The 27,302-nt window shown below is 41.8% G+C and overlaps 1 protein-coding gene across 2 annotated transcripts in view; it reads left to right on the forward strand.

Moving 5' to 3' along the window:
* Positions 1-27,302, forward strand: part of ddx42 (DEAD (Asp-Glu-Ala-Asp) box helicase 42) — a 79,606-nt gene that overhangs the window by 38,300 nt on the left and 14,004 nt on the right. For both annotated transcript variants that reach the window (XM_043675348.2, XM_087977971.1), the window contains 5 exons: positions 3,776-3,904; positions 5,407-5,506; positions 8,175-8,222; positions 10,106-10,203; positions 20,539-20,815. In XM_043675348.2, coding sequence (XP_043531283.1) covers positions 3,776-3,904; positions 5,407-5,506; positions 8,175-8,222; positions 10,106-10,203; positions 20,539-20,815 — 652 coding nt within the window. The remainder of the gene's footprint in view (positions 1-3,775; positions 3,905-5,406; positions 5,507-8,174; positions 8,223-10,105; positions 10,204-20,538; positions 20,816-27,302) is intronic.

Below are 27,302 nucleotides of genomic sequence, written 5' to 3' on the forward strand. Positions count from 1 at the left end.
GGGAGTGCCAGTCAGGGATAATGGAGGGAACTTGTGCCTGGAGTTGGAGGAGGTAGGAGAGGCCCTTAATGAAACAGGCAAATATGCTTGAACAGGTTAATGTTAAGGAGGATGTGCTGAAAATTTGAAAAACTTGAGGACAGATAAATCCCATTGCTCAGACGGGATATACCCAAGGTTACTACAGGAAATGAAGGAAGAGATTGCCGCGCCTTTGTTGATGATCTTTGCGTTCTCCCTGTCCACTGGGGTAGTACTAGATGATTGGAGGGTGGCAAATGTTATTCTCTCCTTCAAGAAAGGGAATAGGGATAATCCTGGAAATTACAGACCAGTCAGTCTGACATCGGTGGTGGGCAAATTATTGGAGAGGATTCTGAGACAGGATTTATGATTATTTGGAAAATAGTTTGATTAGAGATCGTCAGCATATTTCTGTGATAGACAGGTCATGCCTCACAAGTCTTATTGAATTCTTTGAGGATGTGACAAAACACATTGAAGGTTGAGCAATCGATGTGGTGTATATGAATTTTAGCAAGGCATTTGATAAGGTTCCCCATGGTAGGCTCATTCAGAAAGTAAGGAGGCATGGGATACAGGGAAATTTGTCTGTCTAGATACAGAATTGGCCAGCCCATAAAAGACAGAGTGGTGGTAGATGGAAAGATTTCAGCCTGGAGCTCTGTGACCAGTGGTGTTCTGGAGGGATCTGTTTTGGAGCTCTGCTCTTTGTGAATTTTATAAATGACTTGGATGAGGAAGTAGAAGTGTGGGTCAGTAAATTTGCCAATGACATGAAATGAGAGATGGAGTTCAACCTGGAAAAGTGTGAAGTGATTCATTTTGGAAGATTGAATTTGAATACAGATTACAGGGTTAAAGGCAGGATTCTTGGCAGTGTGGAGGAACAGAGGGATCCTGGGTCCACATTCATAGATCCTTTAAAGTTGCCACCCAAGTTGATTGAGTGTTCAGAAAGCTTATGGTGCATTGGCTTTCATTAGTAGGGGGATTGAGTTTCAGAGCTGCGAGGTTACGCTGCAGCTCAATAAAGTCTTGGTTAGACCACATTTGGAATATTTTGTTCAGTTCTGGTTACCTCATTATAGGAAGAATGTGAAAACTTTAGAGAGGGTGCAGAGGAGATTCACCAGGATGCTGCCTGGACTGGAGGGCATGTCTTATGAAGAAAGGTTGAGGGAGCTCGGGCTTTTCTCATTGGAGCGAAGAAGGATGAGGGGTGACTTGATAGAGGTGTACAAGATGATGAGAGGCAGAGATAAAGAAGATAGCTAGAGACTTTTGTTTTCCCAGGGTGGAAATGTCTATCATGAGGAGGCATAATTTTAAGGTGATTGGTGGAAAATATAGGGGAGATGTCAGAGGTAGATTCTTTACTCGGAGACTGGTGGGTGCGTGGAATGCAGTGATATAGTAGAGTCAGATATATTAGGGACATTTAAGCGAATCTTGGATATGCACATGGCTGATAGTAAAATGAAGGGTCTGCAGGTTAGTTCAAATAGGATAAAAGGTCAGCGCAGTATAGAGGGCTGTACAGTTCTAAGTTCAACCCCGGACATTCTGGCCAGAGCGAAGTACTAGTCATAGAGTGATAGAGATGTACAGCATGGAAACAGACCCTTCAGTCCAACCCATCCATGCCGATCACATATCCCAACCCAATCTAGTCCCACCTGCCAGCACCCAGCCCATATCCCTCCAAATCCTTCCTATTCATATACCCATCCAAATGCCTCTTAAATGTTGCAGTTGTACCAGCTTCCACCACTTCCTCTGGCAGCTCATTCCATACTTGTACCACCCACTGCGTGAAAATGTTGCCCCTTAGGTCCCTTTTATATGTTTCCCCTCTCTCTAAACCTATGCCCTCTAGTTCTGGACTCCCCCCCACCCCAGGGAAAAGACTTTATCTATTCACCCTATCCATGCCCCTCATAATTTTGTAAACCTCTGTAAGGTCATCCCTCAGCTTCCAACACTCCAGGGAAAACAGCCCCAGCCTGTTCAGCCTCTCCCCATAGCTCAAATCCTCCAACCCTGGCAACATCCTTGTAAATCTTTTCTGAACCCTTTCAAGTTTCACAACATCTTTCCAACAGGAAGGAGACCAGAATTGCACGCAATATTCCAACAGTGGCCTAACCAATGTCCTGTACAGCCGCAACATGACATCCCAACTCCTGTACTCAATACTCTGACCAATAAAGGAAAGCATACCAAACGCCGCCTTCACTATTCTATCGACCTGCAACTCCACTTTCAAGGAGCTATGAACCTGCACTCCAAGGTCTCTTTGTTCAGCAACACTTCCTAGGACCTTACCATTAAGTGTATAAGTCCTGCTAAGATTTGCTTTCCCAAAATGCAGCACCTCACATTTATCTGAATTAAACTCCATCTGCCACTTCTCAGCCCATTGACCCATCTGATCCAGATCCTGTTGTAATCTGAGGTAACCTTCTTCGCTGTACACTACACCTCCAGTTTTGGTGTCATCTGCAAACTTACTAACTGTACCTCTTATGCTCGCATCCAAATCATTTATGTAAATGAAAAAAAGTAGAGGACCCAGCACTGATCCTTGTGGCACTCCACTGGTCACAGACCTCCAGTCTGATAAACAACCCTCCATCACCACCTTTAAGCCAGTTCTGTATCCAAATGGCTAGTTCTCCCTGTATTTCTTGAGATCTAACCTTGCTGACCAGTCTCCCATGGGGAACCTTGTCGAATGCCTTACTGAAGTCCATATAGATCACATCTACCGCTCTGCACTCATCAATCCTCTTTGTTACTACTTCAAAAAACTCACTAAGAAAGCACTTCAGTAGTTCCTGTCCACAGCATCTGTTGAAATAGTTCTTAAGGTGATCAGAAGACTGCTTCTTGGATATCCTTCTCCAGAGATTGTCACTGTTTGCAGGAGGCACAGCAGCTTTACAGCAAATGCATAAGGAAAAATAAACAGGTTAACTTATTTTACTACAGAGAATAGAGAGAGTTCCTGAGCCAGTCGAGATCAGATGACTTTTCACTTTCTTGTTCAAAGCTACTTTCTGTTCAAGTACTAATAACCAGTTTTACAGTTGTTGGCAGGCAGAGGGCCTTTAGCATTAGTCTATGGACTCCTGAGCTGTAATTAATCAGCTACTTATTGTCCGTAGAATCTCTATCCATACACATCATTGACTCCAGCTCGTCTGCACCTTCTACTACTGCTTGGACTAGCACCTGTGTAAACAATGTTTACAATGTGTGTCAGATATCTTACTTTCAATACCTTCAACTGCCCTTGGTTTTTAAAACATTTTTCCCTCATTTCAGCCCACAATCACAAATGGAGCAAAATAAAAAGGGAGTTTTTACAGCTGCACATTGACAGATTGAACCACCAAAGCCTTGGTGGGAATGATAATTTGCACTGCTCTACATCATAATTGTTGTTTAAAAAAACTACATTGATACTGATTTAAATAGTGCCTTAATTCACTATTGCTTTCATTGTCTATTGCACTGACTTTGGATTAGTCCAGACTTTAAAGTCTTCCACTTTGGTTTGTTACGCTTGTCATGTACTTGTCAACAGAAGGTCAGACTTCATACTTTAGTGCTTCATAATATAAACTTAGCAACTACAGTCACAGCTACCCCCAATTTAAGGTCTTGCATTAAAGTACACTTTGCATGATGTGATTACAAGTCTCCCTGTATGATGAAACTAAATTAATTCACTTCGTGTAATATACAGATCCATTCTGAATGTCGGAAGTTTGGAAAAGCCTATAACCTGAGGTCAGTGGCTGTGTATGGTGGAGGCAGCATGTGGGAACAAGCAAAGGCTCTTCAAGAAGGGGCAGAGATTGTCGTTTGCACACCGGTTAGTATAAAAGGTGGAAAACCTGAAGAGATTTGGTAACCAAATGTTTTCTAGTGCAGTGGATCAAAGGGGTAAATAACAGAATTGCTGCTACTGTCAAAATTAGTAAAGCTGTACAGTACAGTGTTTGTAAATTGGAATGTCAATAGCTTTTGGCAGGCAGTGACGTAGTGAAGGTGTCACTGGCTAGTAGTCTAGAATCCCAGGTAATGTTCTGGGGGCATGGGTTGGATCCCACCGTGTCAAGTGGGTGATACTTGAATTCAACAAAAATTTGGAATTAAAAACTTTTTTCTAATGTCCTTTAGGGATGGAAATCTGTCCTCACCCAGTGTGGCCTCCATGTAACTCCAGACCTACAGTCACCCACAGGCAGTGAAGAATCAGCCACATTACTGAGGGCAATAAATGCTGGCCTGGCGACTGCCCCCCACTGTGAATGAATTAAAACAGAAACAAAATGTTAACTTTGAAGAGCAGCTGATTAGACCATATATTTGTGAAAATAACTTTGTAAAGTTGGCCTTAAAATCTAGATTTTAAAATTATACATTTTTCACAATTCACGAAGAAGAATGATAAATCCTAGCTTGTACTGACACCTTTCGCAAGCATAGGACATTGCAGAAGTGACTTGATATTTAATTATTATTGAACTATAATCATTGTAATATAGAGAACAAGGAAGTCAGTTTGCACATAAGCTCCTATGAACAGCAATCACTTTTTGTGATAATGATTAAGGAATAGACATTGGCTAGAGACGAGGGATAACTCCTTTTGTTCTGAATAGTACCGTCACAGTATCGTGAAATCTTTTACATCCATTTAAGATGAGACTGCACTTTAACGTCTCAATCAAAAGAGAGAACACCCCTTTATGACAGCATTGAAGTGTTGTCCTTGATTTTTGTGCTCAAACCCTGACTTGAACTAACGACTTCTGCTCAAAGGAAAGAGGACAGTTAGTTCTAATATAACACGATAGTTCAGTTTTTGTGCGATCTCGCATTGCAAGAAAATCGCACAGTAGCCGTGCCATTTAAACTAATGGGGTGGCAATCGCTTTATAGCCAACACAGCTAAGGAAAGTTAGCATTCTACAAATAACGGCCTTAAGTCTTCAATTCGCGGTGAAGAAACACGTGTTATAGCAGAACCGACTACTTTCAACTGAGCCATGGCTGACACTTGATTAAGTTACCTCTCTGCCCTTTTGTGTTAGATTGAGAATTATTTTTACCATTTTCTGTCAGTTTTGCAGTAGTTGTCAAATATTTCTTGCTGTGGTAATTCAGGACAGATATAAGACTTAAAAATCTGATGTTTTAATAACAGTAGCATACAATTAATTATTAAATATCTCTTGAAATTCCAATCATATTATTATTCCGAAAGTAGAAATTGCTGCAAAATTTGAACCTGGCATCCATCTGAACCACAAAACAAATTATTGGACGTTACATATTGGTTGCTCCTTCTTACTTTATCCTTTTCCCTAGGGCCGATTAATAGACCACGTGAAAAAGAAAGCCACCAATCTCCAGAGAGTGACCTATTTGGTGTTTGATGAAGCTGACAGAATGTTTGACATGGGCTTTGGTAAGAGATTAAAATGTGTAAAAAGTCAAAAAAAATGTATTTTTGGTTGACTTAGTGAAATTAACATGGTGGTCTCTTGTATCCTTACATCTTACTGAATAGGATATTCTGTAATTTTACACCAGGACACTTCTACACATAATTGAATGAATTCTTCAATGAGCCAGGAATGATGGCCTGAATGGGCTCCTTTCAGATTGTACAACCCTGTTTTAAATGCATCTTGTCAAATTGCTGATGCTTCTCCTACCATCACTGTCACAGTACTTTGGAGATACAAGTTCGCTCTAGTGAATGTTTATTTACAATATTAAAGTTATTATTTTAGATCCTTTAATCTAAGAGGGTAAGGCAGTGAATGTTGTCTACATGGACTTTTCTGAAGCATTTGACAAGGTCCCTTGTGGTGGGCTGGTCCAGAAGAATAAGCCACATGGGATCCATGTGAGTTCACAAGTTGGGTGCAAATGTGGCTTGGTCATAGAAGACAGAGGGTAGTTTTGGAGAGGTGTTTTTCTGATTGGAGATTTGTGACCAATGGTGTTCCGCAAGGATCTGTGTTGGGACCACTGTTGTTTGTCATATATGTAGATGATTTGAATGAAAATGTAGGTGGTCTGATTAGTAACTTTGCAGGCGATATGAAAATTCATGAAGTTGTGGATTGTGAGGATGGTTTTCAATAGACCAGTTGAAAGGTCAGATCTCATGGAGTACAGGGAGAACTAGCCATTTGACTATAGAACTGCTCAAAGGTAGAAGACACAGGGTGGTGGTGGAGGGTTTTTCAGACTGGAGGCCTGTGATCATGGAGTGCCACAAGGATCAATGCTGGCTCCACTACTTTTTGTCATTTATATAAATGATTTGGATGTGAGCACAGGAGTATAGTTAGTAAGTTTGCAGGTGACACCACAATTGGAGGTGTAGAGGACAGCGAAGAAGGTTACCTCCAATTACAACAGGATTTTGATCAGATGGGCCAATGGGCTGAGAAGTGGCAGATGGCGTTTAATTTAGATAAATGCAAAATGCTGCATTTTGGGAAAGCAAATCTTAGCAGGACTTATACACTTAATTGTAAGGTCCTAGGGAGTGTTGCTGAACCAGGAGACCTTGGAGTGCAGGTTCATAGCTCCTTGAAAATAGAGTCGCAGGTAGATAAGATAGTGAAGAAGTGTTTGATATGGTCTGAGTATTGAGTATAGGAGTTGGGAGGTCACGTTGCGGTTGTACTGGACATTAGTTAGGCCACTTTTGAAATATTGCATGCAATTGTGGTCTCCTTCCTATTGGAAGGCTGTTGTGAAACTTGAAAGGGTTCAGAAAAGATTTGCAAGGATGTTGCCAGGATTGGAGGATTTGAGCTATACGGGCAGGTTGAATAGGCTGGGGTTGTTTTCCCTGGCACGTCGGAGGCTGAGGGGTGACCTAATAGAGGTTTATAAAATTATGAAGGACATGGATAGGATAAATAGACAAAGTCATTTCCCTGTGGTCGGGGAGTCCAGAGGTCATAGGTTTAGGGTGAGAGGGGAAAGATATGAAAGAGACCTAAGGGGCATTGTTTTCACACAGAGAGTGGTGCATGTAAGGAATGAGCTGCCAGAGGAAGTGGTGGACGCTGGTACAATTATAACATTTAAAAGGCATCTGGATGGATATATGAATAGGAGGGGTTTGGAGGGATATGGGCCGGGTGCTGGCAGGTGGACGAGATTAGATTGAGATATCTGGTCGGCATGGACGAGTTGGACCGTGGGGTGTGTTTCCATGCTGTACATTTGTGACTAAATGGGATGGAATTTAATCCAGAGAACTGTTAGATGATGCATCTTGGGAGGTCAAATACAAAAAGAAGGTATACAGTAAATGATAGAACTCTTAGAAGCATATACCACTTGATAAACCAAGTGATCTAGGGACAAAAGTCTATAGCTCCATGAAAGGGACAACGCAAGTGATAAGATGGTAAAGAAGGCATTCATGATTTAAGGCATTATGAAAATATAAGAGTGAGTACAAAAGTTGGCAAATGGTGGTGCAAGTTTATAAAACTTTAGTAGAGTTAATTTGAAGTATCATGTGCTGTTCTGGTCACTATACTAATGGAATGGAGAGCATGCAAAATAGATTTATCAGGATTGTACCTGGATTGGAGTGTACTAGCCATAAGGAGAGGATATTGGACAAACTTGGATTGTTTTCGCTAGAGAATTTGGGGGTGAAGGACAATCTATTAGAAATATACAAAATTTAGGTAGATAGTCAGAGACTTTTTCCCAGGGTGGAAACGTTAAATACAAGGTTGCATAGGTTTAAGATGAGAGGGGAAAAGTTTAAAGATGTGTGAGGCACATTTTTTACGCAGAGGGCAGTAGGTATTTGGGCAAGTGGTAGAAGCAGAAATGATAGCTATGTTTTAGTTTAACTTCGACAAACACGTGAACAGGCATTGAATCGAGTGATACAGACCATGTGCAGGCAGATGGTATTAGAATGGCACAATGGTTGGCACAGTCATGGAGGGCTGAGGGATTTGTTCCTGTGCTGTATTGTTCTGTGTTCTTAGAGAATATCAGGGTTTAATGTAACCTCTCTGGATAACAGCATCATGATGAATATTTTATGATATATTGTCTCATGGTAACGTCTTTATCTTTTGCAGAATATCAGGTCCGATCAATAGCAAATCATGTCCGTCCAGACAGACAGAGTAAGTGTTAATGTTTTATTTATTCTTTGTTGTGTGACAGTGTGAGTTTAGCTAAAATTTACCATTTACAGAACAACCTGAGTTATCCGAACGTGAATTATCAGAATTTCGGACTGTCCGAACAAGAACTCGAGGTCCTGTAACAACGTTATCCATTATCCGAACAAGATACTCACTGCCTGTCTCATTCAGATTAGCAAGCTTGTTCTATATAGCAGTGATTGTACTGAGGAAAATTGAGTTATTGTTCTTCAATGGCCCAGAATGCTTTGAATTGTTTCAGATTGAGGGGTGTGAACTCAAAACTAGTCCTGAGAACCTAGGTGAAACACATTAGGATGATTCATTCAGATACTAATTAGGCATCTTTCAAGAAAAAGTAGCATTTCAGAATATGTATAATTTGAGAAATGACATGTACTGAGTATAGAATGCTTGGGAAAAATCAAGTGATTGTGTATCAGTGAGTCCCAGAGCTCTCCGGTACTGGCGGTTTTCTGCAGCTTGTCTGGGCTTATTGTGAACTCATTGATAGATTGAGTTGCTTGGATTGATCAGCGATTTCATTATTGCAGCATTATGTTGTACTGGGTTGACCGAAGGTGAGCTGATGGGAGTAACATAGGCCATGTTCGTGTAACCTGAAAATGGTTGCAGTAATGTAATAAACCTCATTGTTTAATCAAAAAGACACTCTATTTCAATCAGAAAGGTAACCATCCTCATCCAACTTGAAACAGTACAGTAATTATAAGTTTTATTTGTTAGATTGTGGACAGGGAAGTCTCTCATTGATTATAGGTTAAGAAAAGCAGAAAATCAAACTGAACTCACCTGTCACAAAAATGACTTCAGTCCCATATCCAAGTAGTTGACTCTTCGCTACCTTCTGAAGTGGCCTGACCAGATTGTCTTTTTTTTTCATACCATGATTCAATAAGGAGGCCCAATGACACCTTTTTGGGAGTCCTAAGTTATAGGCAATAAGTGCTGACTTAACAGCATTGCCTGCCTGCTGAGAATAAATGTTTAAAAGATGCTGCGGGATTCCAGGGCTGAGAATTTTTTTCATTTGTAGGATATGGGTATACCTGGCTGAGCCAGTATTTATTGCTGTTCAGAAGGTGCTGATGAATTCCCTCCTTTAACGGCTGCAGTTCATTTGGATTAGAAGAACCATTAGCGGGGGAGTTCCAGGATTTTGACCCAGTGACGCTGAAGGAGCAACGATATCTTTCCAAGTCATCAATATGAGTGATTTGGAGGGGAATTAGCAAGCGGGTGGTGTTCTTGTGCATCTACTGACCTTGCCTTTTTTTAGTGGTAATGAATTTGGTAGATGCTGCCAAAGGATTGTTGGTGAATTTCTGCAGTTCATCTTGTAGAGGTTGTATACTCCTGCTACTGAACATCAGTATCGAGGGAGTAGATGCTGATGAATGTGATAGCTGCTTTGTCCTGGATGGTATCAAGCTTCTTGAGTTTTGTTGAAGCTGCACTCGAACAGGCAAATGGAGGTTATTCCATCACACGCTTTGTAGGTGCTGGGAAGGCTTTTGGGAGTAGGGAGGTGAGTTGCACCATCATGACACAACTTTATGGACTGACTGCTGTGCACATCCTGAAGTTAACTTTCACCAGTTTATGTTTGGGACTTACAGTCATAGTTGTAGCTTAAGCAGTCCTTAGAATCCATTCATTTTTATTTAGTTTAGCAGTGTTTACATTTAAAGTTACCTCCTTTCAGAGTTCCAGTGTGTGATTTTTCTGGTTTCTCATAAGCTAAACACTTTCATACTTGAGGTTAAAACATATGAAACCAATGTTTCAATGATTTCACAGATATGTTACCAACATACTCTTAAATTTTGATTGTCTTACAGCTCTGTTGTTCAGTGCTACTTTCCGGAAGAAAATTGAGAGGCTGGCTCGTGACATTCTCGTTGACCCTATTCGAGTTGTGCAGGGAGACATAGGAGAGGTAATGGCCATTTTATTGTTGAACCTGGCTTGATCTTACATGTTAATATTAAACCCAATAAAGTATGAGCTATTCCCAGCTGTAATCATGGAATGTATTGAATAGGAGTCAGAGTATTTGAGTTTATATATTAAAATCTTCTGTTAACTGAGTGTCCAAGCTCTACTGCACAAATTTGAAAAGTGTGACGCTAGAAAAGCACAGCGGTCAGGCAGCATCCGAGGAGCAGGAGAGTCGACATTTCAGATATAGGCCCTTCATCTGGAAAACCTTTCATCTGCTGCACAAAGACAGCAAAGGTGGCTTAAGTGTTTCTCCCGGGGAAACAAAAGGGGAATCAAGAGAGCTTTATCCCTGTAACTGTTTGAAATGTACCGTGACACTCATGGTCCTTCACTGAGGTCCTTCATAATTTTCTGTTTAACATTGTTTCAAAAGGAAACTATATGAACACATCAATTTCTATATCATTTGCAATCATGGCAAACTCATGCCACTTAGATCCAAGCCTAAATTATTGTTGAAAACAAATGGAATCTGGTACATAGCACTGTGGAACCGCACTAGAAAAAAGCCTTCCAGTTACAAAAATATGTATTGCCTATTCCCCTTTGCTTCCTGAGGCAGCATTTTTAACGTTTATGAGATGTGAGCTTCACTGGCAATGTCAGCATTTTAACTATCATAACATTCAGCCTTTCAGCTGAATGGCTTACTAGTCCACTTCAATAAATGATTTATATTTATATAAATGATTTGGATGAGAACATAGGAGGCATAGTTCCAAAGTTTGTGGATGACACCAAAATTGGTGATAAATTGAACAGTGAAGAAGGTTATCTAAGAGTATATTGAAATCTTGATCAACTGGGCCACTGGGCCAAGGAATACCAGATGGAGTTTAATCAGTTAAATGAGATATTGTGTTTTGGTGAGACAAACCAGAGCAGCACTTAGACAGTTAATGATAGGGCTCTGGGGAGTGTTGTTGAACAGAGAGACTTAGGGGTACAGGTACATAGTTCCTTGAAAGTGGTGTTGCAGGTAGACAGGGCGGTGAAGAAGACTTTTGGCACCCTTGCCTTCATTGGCCAGAGCATTGAGCATAGAGTTGGAACATCATGTTACAGCAATGGACGACATTGGTATGGCCACATTTGGAGTACTGTGTACAATTCCCATCGTTTTGCTATAGGAAGGATGTTATTAAACTGGAAAGGGTGCAAGAAATATTAACCAGGATGTTACTTAGACCGGAAGGTTTGATTTAATAAGGAGATGCTGGATAAGCTAGGATTATTTTTCCTAGAACTTAGGAGGCTGAGGGGTGACATTATAGAGGTTGATGAAATCATGAGGATCATTGGTAAGGTGACTAGCCAAGGTCTTTTCCACAAGGTAGGAAAGTCCAAATGGAAGGGATAAGCTTAAAGTGAGAGAGGAAAGATTTAAAAGGGACATGAGGGGAAACTTCTTCACAAAGAGGGCGGTGCATTTAAGGAACAAACTACCAGAGGAAGTGGTTGATGTAGGTACAATTACAACATTTAAAAAACATTTAAAAGGTTAAGAGGGGTCAAATTCAGGCATAATGCAATAGTTTGGTTTAGGAAACTTGGTTGATGTGAATGAGTTACCCTTTGCTGTATGACTCTTTGACTCCACTTTAAAGGTCAGCCACTTCACGGATGGCCTAGAGTCATGTGTCGGTAAGACTAGGTAAGGGTGGCAGATTCCCTTCGCTAAAGGACATCATGACAAAATCCCATCTGGTTCACCAATTGAAAGTCGTTTCAGGGTCACCATTGCTGAGCCTAACTTGTAATTCCAGAGTTTATCAATTGAATTTAAATTTTAATAACTCCTAGAGTATTTATTGGGCTTGAGGTGAGTAGTTCTAATTCTTAGCCTTAACTAGTTACGTCGAGATCACTTTGCAGATTTATTGCAGGTACCCCATATTCTAGTGACATGTATGACATGACAGTGGAATATGGATATGTTTACAGAGAAACTCCCCTTGATGATGCACAATGGCAATGGCCTTGTAGTATTTTTGCTGGATTGGTAATTCAGAGATCCAGTTAATGTGCGAGGGATTCAAGTTTGAATCCTACCACAGCAGATAGTGGAATTTGAACTCAGTTAAAGTCTGGGTTTGAAAGTCTAATGATGACAATAAAGCCGTTGTCGATTGTCGTAAAAACATATTTGGTTCACAAGTGTCCTTTGTGACTCCAGATCAATAGCAGCGTGGTTAACTCTTAACTGCCCTCTGAAATAGCCTAGTAGGACACTTAGATATATTGGCCTCTAAAAACACTCAAAAGGAGAATGAAATCAGACACAATATCTGGCATCACCTAAGACACCAGTAACGATAATGACATCTCAGCCTTTTAAACCCTGCAAAGTCCTCCTTGATAACCTGTTAAAGACTGTGTCAAAATTGCATGAATGATTTATTGTGACTTGCATTTTACAGTAAAATGCAGTGAAAAGCTTCAACAGTTGCCACAATCCGGTGCCATTTTGAATAATTAAAGAAGGAAAAGAATAAAAGGTATAGTTGAAAGAGAATCCTGAGCCAGTTCAAGAGCTGCTACCCCATCTCCACTGCCTTGCCATCCCCTCCAACGTAGGAATTGCCACTTTTATGTGCCATCTCTTCACCGCTGGGCCTACGTCATCGATGCTGGGTCCCATGCTGAACCCACACTCAGCCTCCCTCCCCCACCCCCCTCAAACCAGGAGTCCTGGCTCCAGGCATACCACACTGCAACTGCTGCCTTGCCAAGAGCTCCCGCCCTGGGCCTGCGGCAACCAGCAGTCCCTGACTCTAATTGCCAGACCAGGCCAGCGCTGCCAAGTCGCCAAGAGTCTGCCTCAGCCACCCTCCTCTGAGATGTCTCCTTGACTGCTCTGTAGTTTTGAAAAGTCCGCTGCCACCACTGCCTCCGATCAATGGAAGAGCTTTGACGCCACCGGCCTCGTACGTCTGGAGGATGCCGCTGCTGCTGCCACCACCGCCTCCAGTCACCATGCAGAATTGCGTCCACTGCTGCCTCAGAGTTGTCTCACAAACCATGCATTGTCCAAGACAGCACCAGCCTTGATAAACCCAACAGAGCTGGTGGTGCAGTGCAATAAATTCTGGAGGGAGTTGCCTTCGAAGTCATCAAAATTGTCTCCAACATAACTGGACCACTGCCAGGTGGTGAGGGAACCATCAAGAAGGAGAAACATATTTGAGCCCATCCTCTGTCTGTTGCAGATGCATCTGTTCATGACAATATTGGTAAAAATGACCAGTGCACAGTCTTTGTGGAGAGAAACATCTTCATATTGAGGATACTTTTATAATGTACACACAACACAATTCCACAAGCAACAGTGCAGATCTAAACTCTATAAACTTGACATGTCTAGTCATGAATGATGGTGTATAGTTAAACCAATTGGTGGAGGAGGAGGCTTCATAAATATCCTTTCCTTAGTTATGGGGAAGCCCAGCATATCAATACAAAAGATGGGGCTAAAACATTTGCAGAAATCCTAATCCAGAAATACCCAATAAGAGGCTTCCTCCAACGATCCCCAGCATCATAGATGCCAGTCATCAGCCAATTTCAAGGGTCACTCCTTACCTTGTTGAAGCCTTCATTCAAGCATAGATAAAGGCTGATTTCCAGAGGTGAAAGTGACTGCTCTTGACATCAAGGTTGTATTTAACCAAGTGTGGCATCAAGGAACTCCTAACAAAACCTGAGTGAATGGGAATCAAGGGGAAAATTCTGCACAGGTTGGAGTCATGCCTGGCATATAGGAAGATGGTAGTGTTGTTGGAGATCAGTTATCTCAGGTCAGGACATCACTGCAGGAGCTTCTTAGGGTAATATGCTAGAACTAATCAACTTTAGCTGCTTCATCAACGACCTTCCTTCTGTTGTAAGATCAGAAATGTGGATATTTGCTGATTGTGCAACACCATTTTAGATACTAAGCAGTAATTGTTCGAATGCAGCAATTCCTGGACAGTATCCAAATTTGGGATGACTAATAGCAAGTAACATTTGAGCCACAAATTACCAGACAGTGATCATTTCCAATAAGTAAGAATCTAACCATCGCACGTTGACATTCAGTGGCATCCCTGCGTGGTACCCTCCATGATCAGCATCCTGGTGGTTACCATTGACAAGAATCTGAACTGGAATAACACAAATACTGTGGCCACACGAGCAAGTCAGAGGCTTGAAATTCTCCCGCGTGTGACTCATCCCCCAACACTCCATCTGCAGTGTCCTTCATCTACAAGGCACAAGTCAGGAGTGTATTGAAATAATCCCCTCTTGCCAGGTTGAGTGCAGCTCCAACAACACTCCAGAAGCTTGATACCATCTAGGACAAAGCAGCCTGTTGATTTTCACCACATCCAAAAACATTCAGTCCCCCTACTCTGATGTTCAGTAGCGCAGTGTGCATTCTCTACATGATGTATTGCAGAAATTCACCCAGGCTCTTTAGACACCTCCTTCTACATCTACTGCCAATTGCATCTAAAAGGGCAAAGGCAGAAGATACATGTGACTACTGTCATCTGCATGTTCCCCCGCAAGCACTCACTATGCTGACTTGGAAATATACCACTATGCCTTCAGTGTCAGTGGGTCAAAGTCCTAGATTGTGTTCGCCCCTTGGAGCCACTGTCAGTGATGTCACTGATGACTGCAGGTATCCTAAACGTGGTGGTGGTTGGGGGAGTGGATGGGGAGGGAAGGAGGGAATAATAAGTCAGAGGTCATGGTACATGTTGGTACAAATGGTATAGGCAGAATAACGGATGAGGCTTTGTATCAAGAATTCAGAAACCTAGGCCATTGATAGGCTGTTAAATGAGTACTTCACTTCTGTCTTAATTTTGGAGGAGGAGTGTGCAGGGTCAGAATTTGAGAGGGATTGAGAGGTTCTTGATCAGGTTGACATAAGGAATAAAGTGGTGCCAGAGGTTTTAGAACATAGAGCAGTACAGCACAGTGTAGACCCTTTGGCTCATGATGTTGTGCTGAGCATTTATCTTAATCTAAGGTCAACCTAACCTGCACATGCCTACATTACTTCCATCCATGTGCTTAAATGTCCCTAACGTCTTTGACTGCTAGCTCCACTGGCAGTGCATTCCCCGCACCCACCACTCTCTGCGTAAAGAAACTACCTCTGACATCTCCCTGATACTTTCCTCCAATTGCCTTAAAATTATGACCCCTCGTGACAGCCATTTCTGTCTTGGGGGAAAAGTCTCTGGCTATCTACTCTACTTTTGCCTCTCATTACCTTGTACATCTCTATCAATTCACCTCTGTTCTTTCTTCTCTCCAGTGTGAAATGCCCTAGCTCACTCAATTCTCTTCATAAGACATGCCCTCCAATCCGGGCAGCATCTTAGTAAATTTCCTCTGCACCCTCTCTAAAGCATCTACATCCTTTGTCTACTGAAGCGAACAGAACTGGACACAATATTCCAAGTGTGGTCTAACCAGGGTTTTATAGAGCTGCAGCAAAACCTCGCGGCTATTAATCTCAGTCCCCATGTTAATGAAAGCCTTCTTAACAACCTATCAACTTGGGTGGCAACTTTTGGCAAGCTTAAAAATGGACAAACCTCCAGATCCAGATGAATTTTGTCCTGCTACTTTGGGAGATGAGAGACAAACTGACATGAGCTCTGACCCAAATTTTACCCTCTACAGTCACAGGATGTGCTAGAGGACAGCAATATGGTATTTTCAAAAAGGGTGGCAGGGATAAATCAGGGAATTACAAACCAGTGAGTCTAACATCAGTAGTAGAGAAACTATTGGAGAAAATTCTGAAGGAGAGAATTAATCTCCACTTGGAGCGGCAACGTTTGATTCAGGATAGTCAGCACGGCTTTCTCACTGGAAGGTCATGTCTTATAAATTTGCCTTTCTTTCAAGCCAGCGGTCAAATGTGCAGCTAAAGGTCGTGCAATTAATGTATTTCACATTGATTTCAGCAAAGCCTTTAGTAAGGTCCCATATGAAAGACTGATAAAGCAAGAGATCTAGGGTATCTTGGATCCAAAATTGGCTTAGTGACAGGAGACAGACAGTGGTTATAGAAGGCTGTTTGAGTTACTGAAGTCTAGTGTCAAGTTAGACCACACTTGGAATATTGTGTCCAGTTCTGGTCGCTTCATTATACAAAGGATGTAGATGCTTTAGAGAGGGTACAGAGGAAATTTACCAGGATGCTGTCTGGATTGGAGGGCATGTCTTATGAAGAGAGGTTGAGTGAGCTAGGGCATTTCACACTGGAGAGAAGAAAGAACAGAGGTGAATTGATAGAGATGTACAAGGTAACGAGAGGCAAAAGTAGAGTAGACAGCAGTAGTGGGTTCCTTATTGTTTGTGATATACATCTGTAAATAGTACAGTGAGAATGTGGGGTGGGGTGGTGGTGGCGGTGGTGTGGAAGCTGGGAGAAATGTTGCAGATCACCTAAAGGTTGGTCATGTGGTTAACACTGAGGAAAAAGGTCTTGGGTCACAGGAAGATATTGATAGATTGGTCATTTGGCCAGATCAGTGGCAAATGGAACTTAACCCTGTGAGGTATTGCATTTTGGAAGCAGTAACAAGACAAGGGAGTATTCAATGAATGCAGGGCACTCGGATATTCAGAAGAACAAAGGATCTTGCAGTGCTTGTCCACAGATATCTAAAGGAGGCAGGACATGTTAATGACGTAGTTTTGAAGGCATATGGGGCACTTGCCTAAATCAGTTGTGTCATAGATTATAAGAGCAGGGAATTGGAGCTGTGCAAAGCTTTGGTTAGGCCACAGTGGGAGCAGAGTGTGTAGTTCTGGAAGCTACAAAATAGGAAGGATGTGATTGTATTGGAGGGGGTGCATAGAAGATTCCCCAGGATGTTGCTTGGGTTGGAGCATTTGAGCTAGGAAGAAAGGCTGGTTCAGCTCGGGTTGTTTTCTGTAGAGCAGAGAAGATTGAGGAGGGATTTTATTGAGGTGTATAAGATTATGAGGGGCATTGGCAGGGTGGATTTAAAGCAGCTGTTTGTAGTTGAAGGGTCACTAATGAGGGGCATAATTTTAAAGTGAAAGACCGGAGGTTTACAAGGGATTTGAAGCAACATTTTTAACCTGGAGAGTGATGTTGATCTGGAAAGATAATAGAGGTGGGAAACATCACAACCTTTCAAGAAAAAAATATGTTTGGACACTTGAAATGTCATAACATTTAAGGCTTTTGTAATGGGCTGGAAAGTGGGATTAGTGTGGATAGATTGGTACATACTTGATAGACCAAAAGGCCTTTTCTGTGCCGAAGGCTCTATGACTCTTCACTTTGCAAAAGACGCTCTTATGAGGAGAGATTTGCAAAGTTAGAGTTTTCTAAGGCAATAGCAATATGATTATTATAACCGTGGTACGACAGCACACAAGAAACAACATTCTAACCTTATTTGCTGATGTAGCAAAACATGGTAAAAATATGAAATTAAAGGCTCTTTACCTGAGTGGTGGAGCAAATATAACAGTATGGAATAATTGATGGCATAATTTTTTAACTAAATATGAATATGATAGCCACTTCAGAGACAGGGTTACATGTGGTCAAGACTAAGGTTTGCAGATTTAAGAGAAATTTCTGAAGGACAGTAAGGAGGGAAAGGAAATAGATTAGATCTGTTGGCAAAGGTGTTCGAAATAATCTTGGTTCAGAAGATCAAGAAGTTGAATAATTTTGGGGGATGAAAAATAACAAAGGAACAAAGTCAATGGTGAGTAGTTTTATAGTGCTCCTTACAGTAGTTATGCCTTTGGACAAAGTATAAATCAAGGAATATTGGGAGTTTATATGAAAGTTGCTGGAAGAATACTGGATGATCATATTGGTTTAATTAATCAAAGTAGCAAAGCTAGTATTTAAGATGGGTACACAATGTGTTTCTCAGGAGGAGGATGATACAAAGAATCCACAAAGCGATATAGTTAGATTAAGTGAGTGGATAAAATTTTATTTATGGAGTAAAGATGTGGGGAAAAATGAGTGGTTGTCCTTTTTGGCAAGAAGACTCAAATTATTTGTATTCATTATTTAGTATATTTATATACAATTACTGCAGAAAGGATGTCCTTGTACATGATTCACAAAAAGTTAGCATGAAAGTACAGCAAGTAATTAAGAAGGTTTGTGGAATGTTCGCCTTTATTGCAAAAGGTGTAGTGAGTGTAATGCGATCAGCCAGATGGACCTAATAAAGTATGAGTTCCCTGATTGGGGCTGTTCACCTGGCCCAGTAAGGGAGCCCTGGCTGATCGGTATAAGCAATAATGTCGGAGGTTCTGTTTACTCTAAGAGCTACCTCTAAGGATGCCAGACCAGTGTCAGCTAATATGCACGTATAAGTAAAGGGTGACTTTCTGACTGGATACCAGCCTCTGTAGAATTATTTCGTGGGTGGCACGGTGGCACAGTGGTTAGCACTGCTGCCTCACAGCGCCAGAGACCCGGGTTCAATTCCCGCCTCCTCTGTGAGGAGTTTGCATTCTTCCCGTGTCTGCGTGGGTTTCCTCTGGATGCTCCGGTGTCCTCCCACAATCCAAAAATGTGCAGGTTAGATGAATTGGCCATGCTAAATTGCCCGTAGTGTTAGGTGAAGGGGTAAAGGTAGGGGAATGTGTCTGGGTGGGTTGCGCTTCGGCGGGTCGGTGTGGACTTGTTGGGCCGAAGGGCCTGTTTCCACACTGTAAGTAATCTAATCTAATCTATTTCAAGCAGGCTGGAGTGTGGAGCAGTCAATTTTTCATAGCATTCATTGATGATCCTTTTCTATGATGGGATATAATTGTATTGGAAGCAAATTGAAAGAGGTTCACTAGGCTGGAACATGAGAAGTAGGAATTAGGCTTATTAAGAAAAAGGTTTCAGCAGGTTTGGTCATGCTCATTGAAGTTTGAAGAATGAGGAAGCATGCAAGATTTTGAGGGCCTTAACAGAAAGTTGTTAAAATTCTGCCTTGTATTGAAGAAGCTAAAGCTAGGGATACAGTTTCTAAATAAGGGACCGTCTATTAAAAATTTAGACGAGGAGGATTTTGTTTTCTCAGAGGATTATTCATCTTTAGAAGTTTCTAAGATCATTGGTGGTTTGACCATTGTCTACTTTGGCCTTGAATGCATTCAGATTTTTGATCTGCAAGGGAGTTAAGGTTATGAATGCAGGCTGGTAAATGGAATTGAAACTACATTCCAAACAGCCATGGCCAAACAAGCTTCAGAGGCTGAATGGCCTACTCTTACTCCTATCCCTCTGATTTTTTTTTTAATGATCTTCCCCTGAACATATTTTAGAAATTCCTCCCAGTTCTTACATTTTATTCTAATTTTATCCCCGTTGATATAGACTAACATGTACCCTCATATCACCACTGTAGTTCTTACTTACCTCTGTGATTGAGTCTGGGTGGGATGCTATTTGGAGAGTCAGATTTGTTGGGCCAAATGGCCTGCTTCCACACTGCAGTGATGCTATGAAAAGGAAGTATTGAGAATAGGAGTTGGGAGGTCATGTTGCAGCTGTATTGGACATTGTTTAGGCCACTTTTGGAATATTGTGTGCAATTCTGGTCTCCCTCCTATCTGAAGGATGTTGTGAAACTTTAAAGAGTTAAGAAAAGATTTCCAAGGATGATGCCCGAGTTGGAGGGTTTGAGGTGGGCCTGTTTTCCCTGGAGTGTTGGAGGCTGAGGGGTGACTTTATTTTATAAACCTGTATAATGAGGGGCATGGATAGGGTAAATAGACAAAGTTTTTTCCCTGGGGAAGAGAGAGTTCTGAACTAGAGGGCATAGGTTTAGGGTGAGAGAGAAAAAATTATTAAAGGGACCTAAGGATCGATTTTTCACGCAGAGTATGGTGTATGTATGGAAGGGCTGCCAGAGGAAGTGGTGGAGGTTAGTACAATCACAACATTCAAAAGACATCTGGATAGGTATATGAATACGAAGGGTTTAGAGGGATATGGGACTAGATTAATTTACAATATCAGGTTGGCATGGACGAGTTAGACCAAGGTCTGTTTCTGTGCTGTACATCTGTATGACTCTTAACGGCGTGTTGGGGTTTTGAGATGTACAAATTGAAATCCAAATGAACAGGAAGGCATATGCCTGGCTTCTTTCAGATCAATCTTTAACCTCGGATGTTTAATTGTAATTGGCAATACAACCTATTTCCACATGGCTATTCGTGCTTGTCTCTCATCAACCTTATATTCATTCTGATTTAGGCCAACGAGGATATTACTCAGATCGTGGAGATTCTTGTAGCTGGTCCTGACAAGTGGAACTGGCTCACGAGGCGGCTGGTAGAGTTGTCATCGAGAGGAAGTGTTCTGATTTTTGTGACCAAGAAAGCTAATAGTGAAGAGCTTGCTGCCAATTTAAATCAGGAGGGATACACTGTTGGGCTGTTACATGGTGACATGGATCAGAGCGAAAGAAACAAAGTAATTTCTGACTTCAAGAAGAAGACAATTCCTGTTCTTGTGGCTACAGATGTAGCAGGTGAGTGTTTCCCTACCCAAGAGGGATTAATTGTCGCCATTTGTCAAAATTACCATTTCAGATGTTTTCTGCCATGCCTACCCAGTGCTTTGCAAGTGGAACGACAAAATGCATACTGCAACGTTGGGGCTTTTACTTACACTTGTAAATGAATCACTGCAATTTTCACCATTTATGGGCCGCTCAGTGGTTAGCACTGCTCCCTCACAGCATCAGGGACCAGGATTCGATTCCATCCTCAGGTGACTGTCACTGTGGAGTTTGCATGTTTTCCCAGTATCTGCGTGAGTTTCATCTGGGTGCTCCAGTTTCATCCCATAGTCCTAAAATGTGCAGGTTAGGTAAATTGACTGTGCTAAATTGCATCCCATAGTGTCCAGGAATGTGCAGGCTAGGTGGATCAGACATGGGAGTGCAGGGTTACATCAATAGGGTAGTGGGGGTGAAACTAGGTGGGATGCTGTTCAGAGGGTCACTGTGGACTCAATGGGCCGAATGGCCTGTTTCCACATTGTAGATATTCTATGATTATAGTCAGTGTGTTAGTCTCATGCAATTTATTGATTGTACAAACAGGATTGTTAATTCAACTAATAGTTCCTGGCCCTAAATAAATTGTAAAATAGCCAAACAATTTCCTACATTTGAAAATAAGTGTGCTAGTTTCTTCAGCACTTGGTTATTATTCCTTCAATGAAATCTGTCTAAAGTTCCATTACTAACTTGCATGGAAAGAGCACAACTTGATCTCCTTGAACACTATGATTTTTTTCATCTTGTAAAGGAACAGGAGTGTCAGTAGTAGCAGCTGCAAAGCAGCTTGAACTCCACTGAAGTTTGACTTGGGTAACCCTGGTAAACAATTAATGATAAAAAAAACTAAAAATAAAATGAAAACAAAGTGTTAGAGAAACATCTGACAGCAAATGTGGAAAGTTAAACAATTACTGATTTGAGTCCAATCTTATACTGCTTCACAACTTCAAACTAGGACTCCCTGGAGCCTGCTCTGCCATTTGGTATGATTGTGACTAATCTCATCTTGACCTCAACTTTACTTCCTTGCTCGCTCTCCGTAACTTTTCAACCCATTACCAATTGAAAACCTGTTTATTTCCTCCTTAAATTTACTCAACATCCCAGCATTCACCGTACTCTGGAGTAGTGAATTCCCCAGATTCACGACCCTTTGAGAGAAATAATTTCTACTCATTGCTGTTTTAAATCTACTGTCCCTTATCCTAAAACGATGACCTCTCATTCTACTTTACCCCATGTGAGGAAACATCCTTTCCACGTGTATTTTTTTCAGTCCCCTTTATCATCTTTGGTCCGCATGGTTAGCACTGCTGCCTCACAGCGCCAGGGACCTGGATTCAGTTCCAGCTTTGAATGAATGTCTCTGTGGGGCTTGCATGTTTTCCCTGTGTCTGTGTGGGTTCCTACCGGGTGCTTTGGTTTCCTCCCACAGTCCAGAGATGTGCAGCTTAAGTGAATTGGCCAAGCTCAATTGTCAAGGGATGTGGAGGTCAGTGGCTTAACCAGGTAAATGTGCGGTTATGGGGGTAGGATAGGGCTCTGGGTTGGATACTGATAGGAGGTTGGGTCGATGGGCCAAATGGCCTCTTTCTGCCTTGTAGGAATTCTATGATCTCCTATATCTCAATTAGAGCAGAAGAGAGCTGGAAAACTGATGGGTATTATGCTCCTGTTAAAGGGCAGAGGAACAAGTGGAACTGAAGGAAAGGTTACACAAAAGTTAGTGTGATGTGGAGGTGCCAGTGTTCAACTGGGGTGGACAAAAGTCAAGTCACATGACATCAGGTTATTGTCCAACAGATTTAGTCCAATGAATCATAAGCTTTCGGAGCACTGCTCCTCCGTCAAGTAAAGTGAGAGTGTTTCGAGACCAAGGGTTCTTTCAAACAAAAGCAAAAGGAGTTTTAATGATTATAAAGAGACTGAGCACAAATAACTGATGCCAATCCTATGCCTGGAGCAAAATGCAGAGTTAACTTTTCAGTTTTTTTAATCATACCCGTTGTACATTACAGCATTTTCTGCTTTTGTGTCACATTTTCAGCATCCACAGTACTTTGCTGTTTTTTAAAAAAATGCTTCAATTAGCTGTCCTTGAAGTGCTTAGCTGGATTGTCGTAATGGAATTAGTTGGAAAGACAGCTTAATGAGCTGAGAACAACTCACTGAATATCTTTTTCTCCAAGGTGTGATTACCATCTCGTTGACTCTCGTGTTTTATAGTCTACTAATTGAACTAAATTGTAAAAATGTGTTAAATGTTCATTCACGGCAGTATCTCAGGTTAATATTATGTGAATCTGCTGTGACAAATAGCTCTGGTCTTTCCACAGCACTGAGCTAGTTCCAGTCAGACGTCAGTTACTATTATCTTAAACTACAAAACATTATCTCATTCACATAAAATCATAGAATTATGTCAGACAGAAGTATTTCAAATACCTCTATAAAATGTTCTCTTAACCTTCTTAAAAAAAACCAATATCACTCAAATGCTTCATTTCTGATGCCATTCTAGTAAATCAGAGATGTACTAAGTCGAAGGCCTTGAAATCCTTCAAAAGTACAGTGCTTATAATTACACACATTGCTCCAGCTAAAGCCTAACCAGTGTCACATTAGAGCTTAGAATAAACTACTTGCTTTTGTACTCTTGGTTCTCTATTGATTTTGCCTCCCCGCATCCTGACATAATTACCACAGCATATTTGTTTAAATTGCATCAATTTAACAGTGTCCACCTGAGATCTGTTCTTTTTCCCCTTACTGTTTACTACGTTTCCAAGTTTTGTATCATAAGAATGTAAAAAATAAGAGCAGTAGAAGGTCAATCAGTCCCTTAAACCTGCTTTGACATTTAGTGAGATCATCTAGGAGAAAGTGAGGACTGCAGGTGCTGGAGATCAAAGTCAAAGAGTGTAGTGCTGGAAAAGCACGGCAGGTTAGGCAGCATCTGAGGAGCAGGAGAGTCAACGTTTTGAGCACAAGCTCTCCATCAGGAATGAGGGTTCTCCCAAGAGAGCTGAGAGATAAATGGAAGGGGTTTTGGGGGGGGGGGGGGGGGGGCGGAGAATGTTGGGGGAAGGTCAGAGAGGAGGGTGGAGCAGATAGGTGGGAAATAAGATAGTCAGGTAAGACAGTTCAAGAGGGTTGTGCTGGGTTGGAAGGTTGGATCGGGGATAAGATGAAGGGAGGGGAAATGAGAAAACTGGTGAAATCCCCATTGATCCTGTGTGGTTGGAGGGTCCCAAGGCAGAAGATGAGGAGTTCTTCCTCCAGGTGTCAGGTGGCTAGAGGTTGGCAGTGGAGGTGGCCAAGGACTTGCATGTCCTTGTCAGAGTAAGAGGGGGAGTTAAAGTGTTCGGCCACAGGGCAGTGTGGTTGTTTAGTGCCTGTGTCCCAGACTTGTTCTCTGAATTTGGAGATGCCGGTGTTGGACTGGGGTGTACAAAGTTAAAAATCACACAGCACCAGGTTATAGTCCAACAGGTTTAGTTGGAAGCACACTAGCTTTCGGAGCACCGAAAGCTAATGTGCTTCCAACTAAACCTGTTAGACTATAACCTGGTGTTGTGTGATTTTTAACTTTGTTCTCTGAAACTTTCTACCAGTTGGCGTCCTGTCTCCCCAATGTAGAGGAGACCATACCGAGAGCAATGGACACAGTAGATGACGTGTGAAAGTACATGTAAATCTCTGTCAAATGTGGAAGGATGCTTTGGGGCCTTGGACAGAGGTGAAGGGGAAGATGTGGGCGCAGGTTTTGCACTTCTTGCGGTGAGAGGGGAAGGTGCCAGGAGTAGAGGGTGAATTGATGGGGCTGCATGGACCTAACAGGGAGTCACAAAGGAATGGTCTTTACAGAACATAGATAGGGTTGGGGAGGGAAGTATATCCCTGGTGATTGGGCCTGTTTGTAGTTGGCGGAAATGGTATTGGGTGATGAGTTGTATCTGGAGGTCACCAACTCAGCACCGCCCTCTTGAACTGTCCTACCTGTCCATCTTCCTTCCCACCTACCCGCTCCACCCTCCTCTCCAACCTATCCCCTTCACCCCCACCTTCATCTACCTATCGCATTCCCAGCTACCTCCCCATCCCACACCTCTCCCATTTATCTTTCAGCCCCCTTGGACTACTCCCTCGTTCCTGATGAAGATCCTATGCTCAAAATGCCAACTCTCCTGCTCCTCGGAGAAACTGCCTGACTGGCTGTGCTTTTCCAGCACCACACTCTTCAGTTTAGTGAGATCTTGGCTGATGTTCAAACTTGTCACTGTTTTGCTATTCTATTGCCATACCCCGTATGGTTGTAATGTGAAGAAATCTACCCATCTCAGTCTTGAACATGCTCAACAACTGAGCCTCCCCAGCCCCCTGGATGAAGCATTCCAAAAACTGAACACCCTGATTAGTCCTAAATGGCCTACCTCTTATTCTGAAACCTCGCCCGCAACTGTAGATCCCCGTTTCCACACCCCCTCCCCACCCCCACACACAACTGACCGTCTCCAGTCATGGGAAAATGTGCTCTTGCATCTTTCATCTACCCTGTTGAGCCATGTAAGAATTTCTCATTTTTGAATGAGATCACCTCATTCTTCTAAACTCAAGAAACTAAAGGTCCAGTCTGTTTTATGTTTCCTCATTGGACAACCTCTACATCAAGGGAATGAATTGAGTCACCGTTTGTTGCACTCCCTCTCTTGGCAAGTATGCCTTTCCCTAAGGAAGGAGGCCAAAACCTCTCTCAGTACTCCTGGTGAGCTCTCACTAAGGCTTTATATGATTGCAAAAAGATATCCTCACCCTCTATACATATATCCTTCAGTAATAAAATGGAGGCAGCAATCTAGTGATATTATCACTGGACTGTTAATCCAGAGATCTAAATAATGTTCTGGGGACTCTGGTTTAAAACTATGGCAGATAATGGAATTTGAATTCAATAAACATCTGGGTTTAAGAGTCTAATGATAACCATGAATCCATTGTTGATTATCGGAACACCTACCTGTTCACTTAGACCTTTCGGGAAAGAATCTCCCATCTTTACCTTGGTCTCGCCTGCACATGACTCCAGACCCATGTGGTTAATTCTTAACTGCCACGGGGCAATGAGGAATGGGCAATAAATGCTGGCCTAACCAGTGACTACCTCATCCCATGAATTAATTATATATAAAACATTAACATACGATTTGCTTTAATTGTTTGCGGTACCTGGGTGTAAACTTCCAGTGACTCATGAACAAGAATTACCCTAATCCATTTGAGGTTCAACATTTCCCAAACACACTCCATTTATTTTCATTTTTCCTACCAAAGTGGAGAAATACAAGGTTTCCACTTTCTCTACTTCATATTCCTTGACAATTTTTTACCCACTCACTTAACTTGCCCAAATAGTTTCTGATGTGTCTTTGCATCTTCTCCTGCCACAGCCTCAGGAAAGATCAGTGCATTCAATCTGTCAAGTCCTGTCAGAATTTTATACACTTCAGTGAGATCTTCTCTCATTCTTCTAAAGTCCAGTGAATGCAAGCCAGGTTGACACTTCATACAGTATGTCAGGTTATTGTTTAGTTTATTTGGAACTACAAGCTTTCAAATAAACCTGTTGAACTATAACCTGGTGTCATGTGATTTTTAACTTTGTCCACCCCAGTCCAACACCGGCACCTCCACATCATACAATATGCCTGCCATCCCGGGAATCAGTTTGGTGAACTTTGTAGTACACCTTCTATGGCAAGTGTGTTTTTTCATGGGTAAGAAGAGCAAACCTACACACAGCTTCCAGGTGTGGGCTTACCAAGGCCTTGTTCAGTTGCAGCAAAACCTCCTCACTTCTGTATTCAGAACACTTTGCAATGATGGTCATTGTACCAATTGCCTTCCAAATTGCGTGTTGCACCTGCACCATATGTACTTGTTTTCAGTGATTGGTTTACAAGGAAATTTCCTAATCTGTCCCTATTTAAATAATACTCGGTTGTTTTGTTTTTCCCACCTTATCCACATTATACTACCATGTATATCCATTAATTTGTCTAAATCACTTTGAAGCCTCTTTGTTGTTGTTTCTTCACCAGTTACAATTCCCCCTAGTTTTGTGACCTCAACAAACTTTCAATTTTTTGAAAATTTCTCATATATTGTGAATAGGTGGGTCCAAGCAGTGATCCCTGTGCCACCCCAAGAAACCACCTTTCAGTCTGAAAAAGATCCCCTTATTCCTATTCTGTTCTTGTCTGCTAACCAACTCTCAATCCATGTCTGCTTTAATCTTGTATATTGACCTCTTACATGAGACTTTATCAAAAGCTTTCTCAAGATCCAAATAAACCAATCTACTGTTTGTCCCTTATCTGTTAATACTAATTATATCCTCAAAAAGAAACTCCTATATGTTTGTCAAACAATATTTCCCTTTCATAAATCCATG

The sequence above is a fragment of the Chiloscyllium plagiosum genome, unplaced genomic scaffold (assembly GCF_037043375.1).
Source record: "Chiloscyllium plagiosum isolate Xiang-an unplaced genomic scaffold, Cpla_swu_hap1 HiC_scaffold_32, whole genome shotgun sequence".
Taxonomy (NCBI): Eukaryota; Metazoa; Chordata; class Chondrichthyes; order Orectolobiformes; family Hemiscylliidae; genus Chiloscyllium; species Chiloscyllium plagiosum.